Here is a 21,208-nt window from a genome sequence, read left to right as displayed (position 1 = left end):
GATATTTGGTAGCTATAACTATAGACTGTAGAGGTATAGACTCTATGCTAGAGTACAGATGACTACTACATACAGTAAGGTATTGAGTTACTAATAAGGTTATAGGTAAAAACAGAACTGTAAATCATATATTAGGATATGGCTAATTCATTGTACTTTGGCTGGTGTGAATAATGTCTACGTAAATACTGTAGTCGTATCCATATCGGATTAATGATGGTCCATAGTAGAATTGTGTTACTTAGAATAATTTACTATGTGTAAAATAAGGTAAAAGGTTGCCATGCGGATTGTAGCTGCGAATACTACGAAAAGTATATAAAGCGTGCAACTTTAGATTATTCTGTTAGTTCTAGAAGTCTTTAGTAGTAGTATTCGGGTAGAGTAGAGCTGTGTGTAGTTAATCTTTGTATAAGATTCAATAAAGCCCTTATTTTCTAAAATTTGGAATTTCGTGATCGGTATATATCACACCATTGTGTTACTGTCGCTTTCATTTGTAGTAAAAGGACTAAAAGTAGAGTCCTTTGTAGTTTTTAGTATGTAATTAGTATTATTTTACTATACAAAATACCTACAAAGTGATAGTGTCTTTAAGTTTTACCCTACCAAATCATCATGTCGCCATCTTTTCTTCTTCATTATTTTACAAGGTATTATATAGATTACTATAGAAGTAGCCCTATCGAGCAAATGCCTAATCTAAACAAAGGGCGTTTGATCGTCTATTCAAATTGTAAAGGAATTTGACTTAGTAGCAAAACCCTATCCTTAGAGAAAGGGGATTTATAACATGACGATAAAGTACTGTAATGTAGTCTATACTCGTACAGTTACAGTACAATCTGACGCTAAAACATCAACTGTCAATACTCGCGAATACTAAGCGATACTAATGTCAGAAAAGTAGTCGTAGTAGTCATATAAATTTTTTTGATAAGCGATTACTGTGATCTTCATAAAAAGCGAATTTTTCCGGATTTGTGTCCGATATAGTTTTCGGATTCTGGGACCGGTCGGGTTTGTGTCCGATATAATTTTCCTATTTTGGAACCGGTCGGGTTTATTTTTAATTTATGTCTGAATTATAATTTTTCTGTTTTAATTTTTGGATTTTTGTTCATGAAAAATATCGTAAGAGTTGATTTTTGAGATTTGGACTTTTGGAATTTTATGACGTTACTTGAAGTCACATTAGGAGATTTAGTGAGGAAAATAGAAAATAAGATGGAAATTGGCAGAGGTTGTGTTGATTATTAGGTAGTAGTTAGAATGTTGTTTTTATGACTAAATCTTGATGTTTAAAGGTTGACTTTTAGACTTTTATAGTGTATTAATGATAGAAATTATGTTAGAAATGAAATTTGATGTATTTTTATAGTTAGCTTGTTAGTTTTATAGTGTTTTGCAAGGGAATCGTAGGGTGCGAAAATTGTGTCTGAACTTTGAATGATTTTTGTTTTCTTAAATGGTGCAAAGTAGTTTTCTAAAAAGGATCTTAAGAGCGATTGGTTAGCAAATGTTTAGTTTTAAATACCTCAGACGGGCTCTACGAAGCCTATAAATGATAGTGCAATTAGAAAATTGAAAGAGAGAGTAGAAGAAGATTTTATTTGAAGAACTTGTTGAATTTAAAAGGCCTTCGGGGTCGAATTTGTCGTAAGTTAAAACGTTCTTCTTTTTGAAAGGTTGTTTGGTCGTTGATAGTTTTTAAGTCTGTCATTTATTTTAATAATACTTAAAGCTAAGTATTTATAAGGTTGTTCGGTTTATACTTCTCTCCATTTTTGTTCGGTTATTTCCCCTAAATTTTATTTGGTGTCAAAGTATTAGCGTTAAGTCGACCAGAGTGCAACGAAAGTAGAATCAAAGTTTGTTAAAGTTTTGTAGCTTGATCTCTACACTTTTCATTTCATTACACATTTAAACTTTATTTAAATTTTTTTATTTAAAAAGTAGGAATTTCAAAATATAGAATTATTCATGATTATTCTAGTATTTTAGATAAAGAAATAAGTTGTCAATCAGCTCCACAGCAAGGTAGCCGATATACATGCTTAGAATGAATGATCAAATTGTAACAAATACTTAGAATGAATGATCAAATTGTAACAAATACGTACAGTATATACTATAACTTTAACTTGCCTGAGATACTGATCTTGCACAAAGGCATTTCTTAATCGAAATAAGATGGAATTATGCTAATCTGGGGATAATAACATATGGATAACTTATTGCCTTCCTAACTATACTTGTTGCTCACTAAGTTCATGAAGTATACCAGAGACTCTAAGGTATCAAGCATAATGCTTTCAATAACTCAATGCAATATTATTTTCGATCTCTTCCTAACCTTAAATAGATTATTGCTATTGAAAAGAAGCATAATCTATTTTATGATTAGCCAATCACATCTTATTATACTAATCTCCTTTACATTTCCGTACTTCTCAATGGAAAAGTTAGCATAATGGCGTTTTAGTCATTAATAAATAACGCCATTACCAGCGACATCATTTTTCTTGAAATTCGTCATTACATGACTTAAGAAATGACTTCTTATTCAACCTACTTCAATATCCCAGGGGTTTCGCAAAACTACTCTAAATTTAGACCAACTTATCCAAATCAAATTTATGAAGAAATTTTAAGCTATATTCATCAATATGCCAAAAAATCTTCTTGGAACCTTGCTGTCGATGTTGCATGCGGACCAGGACTATGTACGCAACCGCTTGGTAAATATTTTAAACAAGTTATCGGACTCGATTACAGCCATGCTCAAATTACAGAAGCTAAAATCATCAACCAGACCCATAATGTACAATTCCAAACTGGTTCAGCATATGAATTGCCTTGCGATGATAATAGTGTCGACCTAGTAACTTGTGCACAAGCGCTACATTGCTTGGATGAAGAAAAATTCTTCGCTGAAGTAGAGCGTGTTCTAAAACCCGGAACAGGGTGTCTAGCTTTATACTCATATAAAGTTTGCTCCATTTCTAATTGTGACAAAGCTAACCAACTATTAAGTCATGTAAGTTTTGAGACGCTAGATTTTCGGCCAATATTCATCAGCGTCTACGAAAATATTCAGAGTGAATAATTTCCATGTATTATAGAATAGTTCAATCAATATTTTTACCACTTAAAAGACTACAGCAGTATTTCGTCATGACACCTAAAAGTGCAATCAGTCCCTATCTATTCCTGATCACTCTTAAATTATTGCGTTATGATAACTTACGAAGACTTATAAATTAGCCTTAAGATAAAAGATTATCGGCCTTCTAAATTGAGCCACTAACGGCATCTAAATTGGCACACTATTTCTTTCCGAGCATTCTACATTATAGCACGTTCAGATTTGATCTAGAAATTTATTAGCGTGACAAAGCTTTTAACTGATAATTTATTAGCCTGCTGTGAAATTTGTTACTCTGTTCATCAGTATCACTATAGCCATATTGCTACTTTCTTTTATAAAATTATAAGTATAACTCAGCTGGCTCTAGTTGCTTGAGTATAATCTTACTATCAAAAACTTCAAAGCTTGTTATTTCAATCGCTTCAACGGATCAAATTTCGTATTGCAACAACTTCTTAGCATACCTTTAAGTGAGCATATGGATGTCAAATCTGCGTAAAGATTATTGACCATTAGATATTTCTATTAATTTCATTTTAGATCATCCTTATGTAGCAAACTTTATTTTAAATCTACCGCAACTATAGCCGTGCAAATCTATTGACAGCTAGCGAAGCTTTTCTTATATTTCAAATTAAATACTTTGACCATATCTTGAGACAGCTTCTGTTTTAAAAATTCATTTTATTGATTCTAACTTTGTACGTTTATCTCTTACTCTATTTTACTTTATAGTTTATTAACGTGACTTTGCGAGATTATTTTGTCAAGAAATGGTATAACGACACTGCTTATGGCCATGTTATTCTACCTTACTGTGATCACACCAAGTATGATATTTTCTGCAATTTCTCTATCCTATTACTTTATCTTTCAGTGTGTTAGAGCCAAAACCGTAGTAGTTTATAGTAAGATCAATGTTGTTGCTGACTCACATTTGGAACAGCATAGTAAAAAATCAATCTACCATATAGCCTATTTACGCAATTAGTATTAGCTAACAGTTTTAACCTATACGAAAATTCAAATTAAAGTGAAAGCTAGAGCAGATTTATGGTAGATTTATGGCTATAAAGATTTTATACAATAGAGTCTTCAGCTGACAATATTTATGCATTTTCAATTTAATAACTTTAAAACTGCAATAGGAATGAATCTATGTCCATGACTGGCAGTATGTCACTAGAGGATTTTATCAATTTTATTAAATCATGGGCTACATATCATCGACTTTTACAAGATGCTACTACTGATCCATTGCCAGAATTAAGAGTAAAGTAAGAAAAGTCTATTAAAAGAAGTATCCTTATCCCAACTTTAATACCTTGATGAATAAAATGTGGCATGTAGTTACTAGTTATTAGGATTACATTCAGAAGAAACGGTTGATTGAAAACTGTCCGAATTCCATCTTTAATGCCTTAATGAATAAGATATATCATGTATTTACTAGCTATTAAGATTACGTTCAGAAGAAACAGTTGATTAGAAACCATCCTTATTCCAACATTAATGCCTTGATAAATAAGTTATGGCATGTAGTTACTAATTATTGGGATTATATTTAGAATAAATAGTTGATTGAAATCTAATATTGATATAGCTAATAGGGACGTAGTGTTTTATGATAATGAAACTATCACTATGAATAATTCTATAATTTCTTGTCATAGATTACAAGAGGCTTTAATGGAGACTACCGGAGCTGATATTATTGAATATCGCTTTCCAGTATTTTTACTACAATGGCGTAAACCGTAAATGGTATATCCTGAACATAATCATCGTCTATACGATTAATAACTGAAAGTATTTCAAATATAGTTGATATTATATCACTTATTAGCCTATTCTATAAACAAGCCTATCAATAGTTATCTAAGCTCATTATCAAAAACTTTAGATTTAAGATTAAAAGATATTATCAAATCTAATTTAACCTTCCTTATGTAATTTCACATGCTAAACTATCTTATACTGCTTAAAATAATTGTGGGTTTAGCATTATGATGTGAAGAAGCTATTGGATGAATCATCCAATATCCACCACTAGATTGTAGCTTAAGATAATTATTACAGAATAAAAGCAAAGCAAACATATCATACGAAGCCTTTCAAACTACTTCTCTAGGCGTTGTTCATGAAATAAATTATCATACATTGCCTCAACTTTTGATAGCTCATTTATTAACTGCGATCAAACAGGCGTTTATTACCATCTTTCGACCGTTTTATACGAGAGCAATTTAAGTAATAAATTATCTCAGCTTCAAGATGTTCAAATTAATGTTATGTTCATTGATACAGTAGTGGGAGAGTGAAATGATGAGTAGAGCATAATGCTTGAATAGAATGTAAGGTAGCCATTAATTTTGCAATGCTTTATCATGTTACCAATTTTCGACGGATTCTAGAGTACTACTAGACATTTTTCATGCTAATCAAGGAAATAACGGATCTTTAGAATTTATTAGCTATAAGGAGAAACAGACGTCTGTACTGTTTCGCTGAGGGTTACTGAAATATAAATTATCTCAAATTTAAGTCAAGAACCAGTTTTATGATAACAGAATTACTATTTTTAATACTGAAAATTACAGAAAAATAAAAAAGAATGCGAGGTTTTTTCCCTTCCAATTAGTTTTTCTCATTAATCATAAGAAATAATGTAAACTAAGTGCTGCCGATGATACCTATTAACGAAATTAATACAACTGTTGAGGTTATGCATCAGTTTCAATGAAAGAAATAGTCTTCTATTTCCACCTTTTTAATCTGGGATATAGTTAGAGCAATTTAGAAATACATCATCTCAATCACAAACTAGATATCTACCTTACGATAATACTTGCAATAGTTTATAATATTTAAAGTTACGCATAAACTATTGCAAGATAGAATACATGCCATTTATTTTTCCCATAGTTTAGTGCATAAATTTATTTTTTACTATCGTATCTATGTTTGGTTTAGTCTGTAAGTTTATTTTATACTATCAAATCTATGCTTATCTCAACAATGGTGACAATGAAGCATTATATTTCAACAAAACACCAGTGATTTATGCCGTTAAAACTACAACAAAGCAGTTTAACCCTGTTTCTAAAGAATGCAAGATATAGGCAATATCGGTTTGCTAAATATGTTCCGAACCATAAGCTCTTCACTGATAACCGCAATAATGCTGTTTCTGTATATTACGAAGATAAAAGAACAAAGATAGCATGGTTAATTTGATTGTTTTCTGAATTTAGCGAATAAGTCAGTTAACTATTAAAATTTATTGCCTATCTGTCGGCGTAACATAATTGAAATAATTTTCTCTTGTTATACGTTGATGTAACAAACCTTGCACATCTGGGCTGTCATTTTAGTTCCACACCAAAGGCTAGGACCAAGACGACAAACATTCAATGTTTTAGGAGCCATTTCAGACTCTTTGCATAAACTCAAGAACTAAAGCAAAGTTCAAGAGTGTCAGTAGAGATATGTATCTAAAATGAACTGTTTTCTATTTTATGTGTGATAAAGTTTAATTACCTGGCATGCTTTAGAAGGAGAAATATCGGAATTAAGCATTTGGAATATTAACTTGACATTTGCCAAGCTTTCTTTACACTAAGATTTAATAGTGATCAAAAAGGATACTTAGATTCCTTAAGAAGTGATGGCAGTTTTATAATAATGTTACTGAGATCTTACTGCCTGTCGTAATTCTCCAGCAGGTACTTTGGTATTACAAAGTACTTTAAAGCCATTAAGTATTTCATTCTAGTTATTTATACAAATATAGCCAATATTAGTATTTCATATTGCAAAAATGTCTACGTAGTTGCTTTGCTGAAGCAGCCCTCTTACGAGCCCTATATGTTGATTATACATGCCTCAGTTTTGTTGATCTTCATAAGTTGTTCCACCATTCGAACTGCTACTTCGCAGGCAACGCAAAAACTTGATGCAAGTTTAGTTGGAGCAACTAATTCAACGCCTGATTCAATTATCTTTAGATTAGTATTACGTATTGATATTCAGCAAACTCGATGTTTGAACAGCGCTTGTATGCTTAAATCGACTTACCGTAGTTGCCGAGTGTCGACTTTGGACATGCATTAATGTAATAAGCGCATACTTGTTTAGCTGGTAAATATTGCAGCAAAGCTTGTAAAATTGGAGGACCAAATTGATTGACATAGCTTTGGCACTAGATGATATAATAGATAAAATTACATCGATACTAGCGATAGAATGATTGAATTGGTCTAATACTATATTTTAACTGTATAACATGAAGAATTTAGATTATCTCGTGTAAGTATAGATTATGCACTTAATAAGGTATAATTATGATGGCAATGGCGGCCACATGAAGGCTGATTAGCTAAATCCACTTTATTGCATTTTCGATGATTATCAAATTTGCATATAAATTAATAATCATTATGTGAGGAATATGTATTTATTTTCGTGTATTCAGCGTATATATCATTACTATTATGCCACTTTATAGCGCTATATTTACGATGGTACACTGTAGTACTGCACAGTTACCTATATGTAGCACTGTAGATGAAATGAAAATAAACTTATTTCAGTAACTAAGCTCAAAGGCACTAGAAAAATTTTTGTAAATTATTTTTTGAGAAGAAATCGAGAAATCAAAGCAGACTGAAATTCTAGTCATGCAGATAAGATTAATAATGTAAAGCTTGGCACACTCACCTCTCTACTCAATCTTTGAGGAAGATATTTACAGAAGCGGTCGGTTTCAGCAACAATCTTATCCTACAAGATAATATCAAGCTTCATTGGAGTTCCCTATGGCATTGACTTATTATGAAATGAAAAGCGATGCTATTGTATTAGCTGATACCTCGCTATAATCCATAGCTTATCAAGATAGCCAGCAGACAAGGAATAAATTATTACAATATATACCGGTAGATATTTACCTCTGTCTTTTGATTTCCAATTGCAGAATCAATTTTTCCCACTAACACGGAACACACAATGCAGCTTAGAGAATCCTAAATTTTACGTCATAGAAATAGTTTAAGTAACCCTAAGATTTGTACTCCCAATAATAGTACTAATTCTTAAATTAGAGATCAGGGTAAGGTATTTTTACCTCTTTATTTGTTTGTATCTTTTCGGTTATAGTATGTAAGTTCGGCTTTCTCACTACACCAGGAGCTAAACTGTCTTTAATCGTATCATGATTGAGGACATTTTGGACAATGCCAGGAGCAAGGATTTCTTTAAGTTTATCTACCGTTGAACTTGTCGATGAGCACATGTCAAATAATGAACATATTTTTTGGGGCGCCTTATAAAGAGAAAATGAGTGCAAAACCATACTCATATTTCAATGTATTATGACTAGAACAGAAGATATGCTGAACTATTACTAGTAATGCATAGATTATATTCCATTCCATCAATTACTAGAACAGAATTCGATTTAGATTTGTTGTATACGACTAGAATTATAGTTTATAGCTCTATTTTTCGGCTTAAGTTTTCTTAAAATTGAAAGAATACTTAGAAAATAATCTATATTGCTAACAGTTGAATCCAGAAATTTGTCCAAAAACGGCATTAAATCATGATTTGCAATATACTGGCACTAGAATTAAAAATACATATTAAAAGAGCGCTTACTGATCATTTACACGTATACAGCGTGGGATGATAACAATTAATCAAGGGTTAGATAGTTATCAAGAAAGATTAAAATTAGACCTAACATCGAATATATCCGTTCATATTTAGATATCTTACCGTTGTAGAGAGATCTGAGACATCATTCTTACAAAAGTTTACCAAGAAATCTTTGATCTCAGTCTGAATATAAATAAAAATATAACATTATAATTTATAATTTTTACCATAATAAATATACTAGTAAAGAAGTAAGAAACCTTGAGTTTGCCAGTATCGATAGCTTCCTTGACAAGCTCTTCGCAAGTATCGCAGAGAAAACCGCCACAAAATCCTTGCTGCCATTTTAATTAAAGTAAAAGAATCGATTACTATAATGTACATATACGCAACGCTAATTACCTTGAATTGAATGCCTATCAAATCTACTATAGAGTAAAGATGGCGCATTCATATCAGCGAGATTTTGTTATATTGTACAAATATTAGAAAAAAATACTCCATTATTTCATCTAAATTACATCGACCCGAGGTGTTTACGTTAGCATGCATTATTTTCCTTCGTGTTTATTTACCCGGTTCATACGCATATTGTAAACATACACGTAAAGCAATTTTACGTCAATTAAAATGGCCTAATTAAAGGTAATGTTGTTCATTGTGCTCTATCTTAAATATTTTATTCATTAATAGCAACAAATAATAAATTATAATAAATAAAAAATTAACTCCTATAAAAATATTTTCAAAATGTCATAATCGAGCAAAAACCATAAAATTAAGAGATAGGCTACAATAAAGTAGATAGAATATGAGCTTGCTAGGAGCCATGTTACATCAATTAAAGTCTGTAACTTCATTCTATTTAGAGACGATATTTGCTCCAGTTGTAGATATTTAACGGTAATACATTTTCTGGCTTCACAAATGATAAAGTAGTTGTAATCTTAGCTTTAAATTGATAATTTTGATAAAAAATTGAACTAAAAAGAATGTACTTCTGTGATATAGAATAACCCATTCTATCAGTAATAAAATAGAAAGAATCTTTCCTGGATTTTATGACATTAATTTGCTTCTCGGATATCGATGTTTAAATATAGTAGATTCAGATAGAATTCTTAATTTTTTATCTCTAATAGTGGACGGTAAGCTATATCGAAGATGCAATATCCAGAATGATGGTCTCGCTAAAACCACACCATAAAAAGGACTTACTCTCCTTATCTGTGAATATCATAAAATGAATTACTTTCTGTAATGAAAACCGTTGATATTTTGGGGGGTATTAATAACGATCACGATCTCTAGTGACTACTTAGATAAGCATGGATATTAACTAAGTAAAAGAGTGAGAAAATTGATTCCAATAAATACTACCATCGTTAATTAACCTAGCGAGAACTTGTTAAGTGATTTTACACTTACTTGATATAGTAATTAATATTCATTCCTAGGGCGCTTAAGCTAGTAAATGTCCTTACTCTGGTAATTAAAAATTTGGGTGATCATGAATTCTGGTGCGTAGCCCAACTGATGCTCCTCAATGAATTTAAGGAAATCATCCCAGAAATAAGGATACTTCTATCTCCATCAATATTGTCAGCAATACTAAAACTGATCAGACTTTGTAAAAACTGTGTACTGACTAGTCATTATTTTGCATAATATAAAAATACTATATGCAACATCCAAGGAGTGGCTCCTTTATGGATATTTTCTTCGATGTAAAATATTGACGGTACCCTACTATATATGATTTAACGATAAAAGATACAACACTGATACCTTATACAATCAGATGGCGTTCAAGAAGGTCATAATTTTTATCTGATTGGTTTTCTTATATGAGCTTAAGTAATTTACGTCGCGTTTAAAAGTATTAAATGATATAGTCAAATCATTAACTGAAACTCTAGCCATGAACTAATATTTCCGCCATTCGCAGGTAAAAAACTCTTAATTACGTATTATTTATGTAATAAGAATTTGCATGTTAACTCCTTTACAGTTCATATATAACATCATCAATTAAGCAATTAATCAATAAGCAAATTCGTTTACCGGATTTTTACTCCATACGTGCTGCATACAATGATAGTTTGCACCGCATTCGGCCGCAGTTTTAAACGATTGACACCAATAAGATGGACCCCAAGTACAAAAATTACTACCAAGAATCTGTTTGCCAACGCTTAAGCTTGAAGTGCAAACTAAAATTGGGCATCAATAACATTCCTTTATAAAGTAATTGCATTCAAGATAAGTTATAATGAGTAGAAAAAAATACAAGCGTTGATAAATCCTTATTCTTAGGCAATTAAAATTTATTACTTGTAAATAAAAGAATCGTTAGCAATTTAGATGCCATTTCGCGATTTTCAATGTTTGTTTCCCCAAAAAATTAATCAACTAAGCTCCTAATAATACATGTAGCACACTTTTCAATACTCTTATTCTTCTGTTGTTTTTTATGATGCATTATTTGTGCTATATCTAAAGTAAATATTAACATTAATTCTTATTATGTTCTCTATACGATGATTTATTTAGCTAAGCAATTAATCACCTGACAATCATACGGCATTTATCATTTTGAGCTCACAGTGGGACTTTGTTTTTTACGTTTTCCTTTGCTGTAATTTAGATTTTATTAAAATTCAACTTAAATTGTTCTAGTAAGTTAAATCCTTCGATTGATGAATTTTTCCTTATTGTAACGGAATAAATGAAAATATTTGAATTCCGAAATAGCGACAGTACTACAGTACATTAATGTCAACATTTAAAAGGAAAAAAATGAGAAGTGATGGGTCAGCTTTGCAATTACTGATTTTTACACCAAGCATTCTGTTAAATATTGAGTTCATCAAGTGCAATCAATCGCTTTTACATGGTTAAAGAGATCGATATTACCTAAACTTTAGCTAATATGGCTAATTATTGCTATTGGTAGCGTCGCTATAAGCGTAGCTTGATTGTCTCAGATTTCACCTTAAAACTCCCTTAATGTCATTTTCAATGGTTATGATTTTGTTATTTATTTCATCGCAGTTCTAGTTAAAATTGATACCTCTAAATTTAAGAGTTCAGATTTATTTTATTAATACAGTCGTATCTTTAATAACGATTGCTTCATTTATTTCTCCATTTTTCGTTGCCGAAATTATTTAAATACTTCTATTCTAAGTTGGATGATAACTGCATTTCCTATAATAATCCAATTTTATAAGAATACAGTATTACTTCTAGGTGATTAAACAGCCTGAGGTACCATAAAGAGGCTAAGATCTATCGGTAATAGAGGATTGACGTTAGATTTTCATTTCCATATGATAGGGAAAGAAACTGTTTTTTGTTACTTTAGCCGCGGAAGTAGTCATGAATGGTAAGAATAATCTTGTACTTTTTCTAATAGCAATCTGTTACAACTTCCAAATTTTGTAACAAGTACTAGATCTGCACTCAGCAAGGAGACCCAGCAATTAAGTTGAAGAACTAACTTTATTGTTAAATTAAAGAGTTTATATACTTTCTTTATTGTGACCTTTGATCTACTGACGTAGGTCACAAGATCATCACTAACAGAAAGGTTTCCCTAGTTTAGACATTGCAAATAGAATATCATACCAAGTATGGCAACATGAGAATACATATTTAGATAACCTTAATATAGTACCATAACTACATCTATATACGCATGACGTGATAACATCGTGATATTTAACCATATATAGAAAGAAGGTAACATACTAATTATGTAACTATTACAGAATGTGACACAATCTCAATATTATCATTCACCTTTACTAAGGTAACAAATGCCATTTATATCTGATATTCAATCTTTCTCCATCTTTGCTATTACGATCAGCCTTTGGTTCAGCTATTTATACAGCAAGCTTATTCGGATTAGCTGGCGTTTTTCCTGGGCATTATTTACAGACTGTGATTACTGGACAGGTTAAGAGTAACCAATATTGCGCACATTAAAGAATTTATGAACGATAAAATCTAATTTTCCGCCATAAGATGGAGAAATGAATAGATTTACTCATGATGATTATTTAAAAACTTTATGACTGATTAATCAGTATTTTATCAACGTCAGGCTACTGCAAACATATTTGCAGCCATGGTTAGCTCGATTTCCCTGGCAGGTAAGCTTGCTTTTTCTATTTACGAAATTGAAGAATGCTTTATCTCAGTCTATCTTTATTTGACGATATAGTATTAATAGGGTTTAGTCAATGATGTAGCTTGTTTATGCTTATTCTTGTTGATTTCTGGTAAATTATAACTACCGATAATCCTTACGATAGTGCACTTGGATATCTTTTGCTGTGGAGTAGCTGTCCTTTTTATCTGCTTTTCATCGTATAGTATTCTTAAAAGGATGATCAGCCTATCAAAGCCTTCAGTCAATAAACTATATTTATTTAAGAGATATCGAAATTTATTTTAATTTTTTAACGAAACTTAGCAGGGATTTCGTATTTCTGAAATGTATCTTACAGAAATTTTCACGATACTACATGAAAAATTTAGAATATGGTAAGATTGCTCATTTCTTACTGACATCATACCGTTACTAAATACTATAGTGACATCGTCCCTTGTGTTGCTGATGCTTTAATTCAACTAATTTTATCTCAACAGGAAGTGCTATAAATTTAACACAAAAAGACGCTGGCGAATAATCCAAAGATGCTGTCATAACGGAAACAGGAACCAGTACCTTTGGAAATCTTCAATATTTGCTCAACATTTGGAAAAAGGTTGGAATTTTACAGAGTAGATAATAATGAATTGGAATTGCTTCTTATCCTTCTCATTATTTCAAAATCATTAAATAGTAATAATAAAAGGATTACTAAGAATTGATTAAATAGTTACGTCTGCTGGTTTTACCGCAGATTTGGCCAGTTGCTATGTCGGTTCTCTTGGCTTTTGCTATAACGGCAACCATCTATCCAGCTCTACTAGTTTTAGCCCAGTCATCACAAGCTGCTCCTGATTATAAAATTACTCGTAAGAGATATTCATCTTCAGCTACGTTTTTAAGAATCATAACGACAAAATTAATTAGGCTCTTAGACCTTATTTGCAGTAGAAATGAAATAAAAAATGCGACTATTATTTTAATAAAACCTTATAAGTTCAAGATTATGTCACAGATCTTATAACTTTATTTTATGCTTTAGATAAATTCTTTATTCCATTAGTAGTATTTCTTGCATTCAGTGTGTCAGACTTCTTAGGTGAAGTTCTTGCTGCATGGGTTTTACAGGTAATCCATATTATCAATCTTTCTATAGGGAATATACAGATACATGTAGAAATGTACTCAATTGCCAATTATGTTGAGAAGGTAAATAATAACTAAATTATTGATCTTATTTGCGATCGGAAATTAAGGTCTTATTGCTCTTTTTTCTTCTTTACAATTGCTATGTTCTCGATTATTTTGAGTAGATTGATAGCTCAACTACTAATCTTACGTGCACTGGTAAAGAAAGACAATTGCTGCTATTTCTTTATTTAAAATTACTATATTATCAACATCTTGATTAGGTTAATAGCTTTAACTATTAATGTTATTCACGCTAGTGAATAAGATTTTATTACCCTTCTATCTTCTTTTAGAATTACTTTGTTACCGATAGCTTGAGTAGATTGATAGCTTTATTGTTGGTCTTATTCACGCTCATGAATTAAGATTTTAATATTCCTCTTTCTTACTTATAGCTGTTTATGTGCATATTGCACATAGTTAATGTGCGCTGTTTCATCATTCCAGTTATAGCCTGTACTTAATTTATGAATCACGGCTAACTAATCTATAGCATAAGCTTTTCTCATATTTACTAGCCCATTTCAAAACATGTAACTGCGCAAAATAGTTCAAATGTTTACACAATTTCGATTAAATGTCATAATTTCTTTACACAATTATTGTGGATTATAATTATGAAATGCCCATACAGTAAAATAAATTACAGCATATCATCTATGGAATTGCTAAAAGATGCATATAAATAAAGTTATAATCTAATTTGATTGGCTAAAATTTCCATAATTTAATACGATTAGCCAAAAATTGCTTATTTCTTTACCTTTACTCTTTCTACTTACAATTTAGAAATACTGTAGCACACTACAACCGCAAGATCATTTAGATCATTAAAGTGATGCACTAATCATAATAATTTGCATACCTTTATTCGATATAAAAAATACACTAATCTACAAATTTATAACGGTACAACAGTTATAACACAGCAGAGCAATCACAAATAAACGTATTTATCTACTTCAAATTCTGCTCATCAATAAAGTACAGCAGCCACAAGGAAAGATAGCGCTGATCCTATACCAAAACCAGAAACTATTGCAAAATAGGACATAGATCCTGCAGATTCACGATAACTTGAGTTAACACGCCTGTTATGAAAGAATTGATTCATGGTAAGGTAAAAGTGATCAATGACTTAAAACTTAAAAAATTTGCCTTTAAAGTAAAACAATTTTATATCAATGCAATTCTAATAAATGTAGGATAAAAAAACCCATAAATTTACTACTTCCTAATTTACGAATATTGCTATACAAAAAGCAATAATTTCATGATAGATTTAAATGAGAGTCATTCCAAGACAACTCACATTGGTGCATGCATTACTCCTATTGCTTTAATGTACCCATGACTTAATGCGAATAGTGTAATGATCAATACATAGGCAGCATCGTTGGGAATTAATACTGGTATCGATTTCCTCCTTGGTTGAGCATTGCAGTAAAAGATTAAAGGAATAAAAATAATTCTACCAAGAGATAATATCATTAAGGTTATCCCTCTTTTGGCGCTAGGCTAAAAAGATTCAGAAGATAAATCTGAGCTACGTATTTTCATCAGCAATACAAATGATTAATCCTAAATCCATTTATTTCAATGAGATCTCAGTTGATTTTAACGTACTCACCCATAATACCCAAACAGAGATTGTCCTTCCTACCATATCAGCAGTAGCAAACAATAGAAATGTCGTTATCGGAATATATAATTTACCTAAAAGTTAAAACGAAAAATATAAAAATTGCCGTTTTACACCATATTGACCGATAGATGATAATCTCATTATAATGCAAATTATAGTCGAAACAAAAGTGAAGGCTGTTGTTACTTCATCTAAACTGATTATCTCAGAAAATTTTAGTTTGTTGTATTTCTATTGGAACATTCGTTAATTATTGTAGTACGGATTAATAGAGTTGATAGTACTTTATATTGCATGATCGGAAACTGTGCGATAAGACTTTAGCACGGTAAATATTTGAATTAATTGCTTTAAAACATCCGAACCAGCCGATCAATATGCTTTATTATTTATAATTTATACCAATGTCACATTAATTTTTATCTCCATAACTCTTATATAAAATAGTTTTGCAAAGATTTTTTTTTATTTCATTTAGAAGGCAGATTTAAAATTTTAAAAATTTTAAACTACGTATATCCCGTAGAGGATAATGCGATACTATCAGGCCTGCGTTGATAATTCATTTTATTTCAAGGCCATTTAATAGCAGAGTTTGATAGTTGAAGGCATAACTTATAATTGCAGGCTTAAATTTTAAGCCAAGATCCATTAATATACCTGTAAATAAGTCATTATCACCCCTATCAACGGATGCAACACGAGAACAAATTGCTGGATAGACTGTATAGGTTACGGTGTAGCAGGTGAATAATGCGACAGTTGTTGGCCAAGTCTATCATTGAATTAGATATTACAACTACGTATTGAAATTGCCAAAATGCATAAAAAATAGAATGGATCTTTATCCTAACCTCTTTAAAGACGTAATTTATCCTTTGGTAGTTGCTCAGCTTTCGATTATACATCGGCTTAATTTCTTCGTCCATTTCCTCACCATCTTCTTCAATTAAGGTAATTTTTTCTACGGTTTTCTTACCTTTAAAATTAAATTTGTAAGATCATTCTTTATCTTATAAGAAGATTTATTATAACTTATTTACTCATATATTATTTTTATTAATAGTAGATAATTTTTATAAAGTACCGCACTCTAAATTTCGCATATAATACTTCGCGAATTCCTATTTTAATGGAAAAGAATATATTACGGAATGATTAATTATCTAAAATTCATTTTGTATAATTAAAGGAAGCAGCAATATCATGCCCAGCTTACCACCCTTCCAAGGAGAAATTGAATGCACATACAAAGCATAAGAAGAACAACACCACTGGAAAAATAACCAAGTCCACTATCATAAACAGATTTCCCAACTAGAGCAAAGATGATTGCAGCATTATTAAAATCTATCAATTTATAAAGACTGTTTTCTGTTATTAAAAGTCTATCTTTGGTATATTTATTCCTTAATTTTGACTCTCTATAAGCCGATATAGGACATACCGATCAGGGAAATAATGCTTGCTAAAGCGGTAAGAATCGCCGATAAAGCCTATAAAATATCGTGATTGAAATAAATGTTATAACGACCTCAAAAGAAACTAACCAAATTTATTATACTGTATTATTGTTACACTTCTGTTTACATATATTTGTGCCTATATTTTTCAAAATTTTATTGCCTATGTATCTATAAATTAAGTATAATTTTCTATCCTATAATTGCATATATTTGAAAAAGAGCTGTATTTGCATACTGGTATTTTATTCGAGATGAAACATAATAAAAATTTTACTAAATTATTATAATAATAGCTATACTCATTATTCCAACGCTAGTTCTATTGCCACTTTCATATCGTAATATTCCGTATAAAAACTTCTTCGTTACTGAATCATACATTATACACCAGTAAATATGCATATTTCGATGCTAATTATAGTTATATTTACAATATTTATATTAATTTTAGAAATACTATATTTTACGAAAAAGTTAAGTATTGGTCTCCACAATACCTGACCACACTGAACAGCTTGACTATAGTTCTTGGGAAATACACCAACTAATCCATAAAGACTAGATTGATACATAGAATTTCCAAACACTGTATATACACAAAAATAGGATAGTCATAACATATAATTGAGATTGCAACTCTAATTCAACAATTTCAAATCTTTCATTTCATTATAAGATCGACTTCATCAGCTATTAAATGATTTAACTACCGTAATGTGTTACTCTAAGAATTTTTCACTTACAACCAGTAAGAATGACGGTTATAATGGTCAGAGCAAAGAATGTAATTTTCCCTATCAGAGTGAATAAAAATTATTTGTTTGTCTTAAAGTCCACCTAAAATACTGAACATAATCGCAACCCATTCGTACACAGCTGCTGCTGTTCGTTAACAGTATATTTAAGATATCACTAAGTAGCAATAATGTTTTTGATCAAGTAACTCTTAATCTCTATTGGCAGTAATGCGACACTACAACATTGAACTGGAAAAACGTAATTTTCATTAATTATTTTAACTACTATGAGTGGTTATCAGAAATGTAAAGACGAATCCAATCATCTTCTTACAATTTGTGGTGTCCAGTTTAGACATAAAAGCAGTAAAAATGAAAGATATAGTTAAAACTATTAAGCCAAATATCATTCGGTGCTTGACATTTATCCTAGAATAAAAAAGACATGATTATTCTTTGATACGCTTGATTATTGCAGTCAAAATTTACCAAGGATTTCAATTACTATAACTTATCTATCAATAAATGAAATAAAATTTTGCATATTCTTTATGCTATTTCAGTTATTAATAAGATAGAACAATCTATATTTATATGGTATATCAATACTTTATGTTAATTATTTCATATCATCTATTTAGTATACGGTAAAAGTGTGATACTTAGCCCACTACTAAGAAAATAGCATTGTAGTCAAAATAATAAATACAGTCTTTGGTGCTTACTAAAGGCTTAGTAGCAATAGTGTTGGCAAGCTATTATGAAATAGCTAATGCTTTATTTCATACAATCCACTAAAGCATGAAATTATGTAGACCTGATTGTTTATTTGCGACAGCGCATTACTTATTTATTATAGCTACGCTTATACTTACGATTTAAGTAATCGCAAATTAGCTGCTGAGGCGAAAATAGTTGAAATTGAGTATGCTACTATAATATAATTTTCAAAGTTATATTGATATGGAGTTCCTTTCAGCTTGACAGAATAATACTAATGAAGAATTAAATATAAAAACTAGTTTTCAATGAACACTTGTTGATTCTTGAATTATAACTATTCAAATAAAAAATCTGCTAAAAGTCAAATCTTATCGTGATCAGTGACTAATCCTACATACCGCTTCAGCAGTCATAAATATATGAATTGGAAGAGAACTAGCATTACCCAGGATAAAAAATAGTATATAAACCAGATGAAATCTGCATAAAAATAAAGAAAAATCATTTATTGAGACTAATAATTAAAATATTCAGTTTCATAGTCTGGATTTTAAGACTAATCACCCATTTTATCAGTTTTAAGACTCGATATCGCATTTACGCAAAGTAAAGTTACTAAAAATAGCAATTCTATTCTAATTAGAAATTTTAATGTTTTAAGATCCGATTTTATCCGATATTCCATACTAAGTTCGAGGAAAAGTTTTGAAGATATTTTTAACAAATTTTTGCTGTAAGACGGTATATTAATTAGAATGATATGTGAATTTATAACAATTTTTATTGCATTCCGTTCTTTATAATACCATATAAATTCAACGCTTTAATAGATTCAATTTATGTGATTATCATTCTGAATCTACTGCTACTTATCTATTTTTTTTAGCCTTAAAATAATGCTTAATGTTTATGCGATCTTATCCGTATACTCGTAGACAATTATCAATCAAGACTGGGATAGATCTTCAAACTGAAACAATTATTTTCTATCATATCGGAGTGTAACGAAACTCAGTATTTTGATTGTAGACTTTTAGCTATGTTTAGTAAGATGTACAGAAGCGCATCTTTCTATATTTATCTTAAGACGTATTTGGTAGTTCGCTGCTATGGACTGTAATAGTAGATTCTATGCTACAGTACAAATGACTATATATAGTAAGGTGTTTAGCTACTATTAAAGCTAGAAGTAAAAATAGAACAGTAATTCATATATTAAGATATGCTTAGTTTACCGTACTTTGACTGCTAAGAATAATATCTACCGAGATGCTGTAGTTGTTTCCGTATCGGATTAATGATGGTCCGATATAAAATGTTGTTACTAATAATTTGACTATGTGTAAATTATGGTAGAAAGCTGCTATGCTGATTGTAGCTGCGAAAGCTACGGAGAGTATAAAAGCAGGAGACATTACATTTTATGGTTGTTCTTTCTAGAAGTCTTTCGGTAGTTGTATTTGGCTAGAGTAGAGCTGTGTGTAGCTAGTCTTTACATTAGATCTAATAAAGTTCTAATTTTCTACAACTTAGAATATTCGTGATCGAGTGTTATCTCATGGATTTAGTAATTATGGTGTTAGCATACTTTATTCGAAATAAACTTTAAAGTATCTAATTGTATCTAGTCAAGAGAATAATTGCCGATGGAGAAATTTATTAATTTGACTTTTATTAGATATCAACGAGCATAGAAAGAGAACTGAATGGAGACTGTTCAACTTATGATTTCACGTATGTGATAAATAACAAAATAATTACCAAGATATGACAGACATCATTACCTGTCTTTAGGTACTCTTCTTTTTTCCAATAAAATTTTTTCTTCAATAATTGGCTGATTAGAATTATCTTCTACAGTCATGATAGTATTTTTCAAGCATTTATAAATTAAAAAATTTAAATGAACAATATTTTTAGGATAGCAAAAAGGGATATAGAGCTTATGCTTTACCAAATGTGATTATTTGGGTAATCGTTTTGATAAATAAACGTAATCTAAAGGTTTTGAAGATCAAAGCATAGACGTACATCAGTATTTCTATCGCTAATCATAGATTCTAATATTGCATTATTGTAGCAAACTTTTACATTAGTAATCATTATGGTATGATTGCACCATATGGAAGCTAAATTTATTACTTTACGACATTACGTTTGCAATCAGGGTCAATTTCGACAGCGAATGATTAAAGACTACAGACTAAGGTAAAAATGGCAATCACGTGCAATTCGAATCTTCAAATGTAGCGTGTGAGGGAAGGTTGCCGGTCGCACAATAATTGAATTATGTAGTCCTTAAATGATTGAACAATCTAAATGAATGCAGAGTTTTAGAGCATAATTAGATTATTAATCATTACTACGAAAATCTGTTCTGTCGCCTTGAATTCTACCTTTGTGTATCCATCATCTCTTGAGTTGCAACTTTGCTTTTTTAGCTGTTTTATTAGCTATTTCGACATGGTTGTAATC

The 21,208-nt window shown here is 30.6% G+C and overlaps 3 protein-coding genes across 3 annotated transcripts; 1 reads left to right on the top strand and 2 right to left on the bottom strand.

The window, feature by feature from the left end:
* Positions 1-2,554: 2,554 nt before the first annotated feature.
* Positions 2,555-4,912, top strand: TRIADDRAFT_61356 (uncharacterized protein; the record flags this gene model as incomplete). Its single annotated transcript, XM_002117329.1, has 4 exons — positions 2,555-3,040; positions 3,887-3,981; positions 4,300-4,428; positions 4,825-4,912. The coding sequence occupies 4 exons, from the start codon at positions 2,555-2,557 to the stop codon at positions 4,910-4,912; spliced, it is 798 nt and encodes a 265-aa protein (XP_002117365.1).
* A 1,402-nt stretch (positions 4,913-6,314) lies between these two features.
* TRIADDRAFT_64345 (expressed hypothetical protein) lies at positions 6,315-10,952 on the bottom strand (the record flags this gene model as incomplete). The annotated part of the gene is made up of 13 exons (XM_002117273.1): positions 10,874-10,952; positions 9,070-9,147; positions 8,930-8,992; positions 8,715-8,774; positions 8,277-8,474; positions 8,101-8,175; positions 7,871-7,933; positions 7,229-7,352; positions 7,069-7,139; positions 6,854-6,922; positions 6,692-6,769; positions 6,500-6,607; positions 6,315-6,341 (listed from the first exon to the last, which is right to left on the bottom strand). Exons 1-13 carry the CDS (start codon positions 10,898-10,900, stop codon positions 6,315-6,317), a joined length of 1,041 nt encoding a protein of 346 aa, XP_002117309.1. The 5' UTR covers positions 10,901-10,952.
* Positions 10,953-15,138: 4,186 nt separating this feature from the next.
* On the bottom strand, positions 15,139-20,597 carry TRIADDRAFT_61354 (uncharacterized protein; the record flags this gene model as incomplete). Its single annotated transcript, XM_002117272.1, has 14 exons — positions 15,139-15,253; positions 15,475-15,680; positions 15,793-15,878; positions 16,468-16,582; positions 16,662-16,786; positions 16,895-16,931; positions 17,027-17,124; positions 17,255-17,303; positions 17,771-17,859; positions 18,017-18,067; positions 18,345-18,439; positions 18,886-19,004; positions 19,132-19,213; positions 20,518-20,597. 14 exons carry the CDS (start codon positions 20,595-20,597, stop codon positions 15,139-15,141), a joined length of 1,347 nt encoding a protein of 448 aa, XP_002117308.1.
* Positions 20,598-21,208: the final 611 nt, after the last annotated feature.

Source organism: Trichoplax adhaerens, genomic scaffold, assembly GCF_000150275.1.
Source record: "Trichoplax adhaerens TRIADscaffold_23 genomic scaffold, whole genome shotgun sequence".
Classification (NCBI taxonomy): Eukaryota; Metazoa; Placozoa; class Uniplacotomia; order Trichoplacea; family Trichoplacidae; genus Trichoplax; species Trichoplax adhaerens.
Note: the sequence above shows the minus strand (reverse complement) of the source record. Positions and strands in the feature narration are given on the sequence as shown.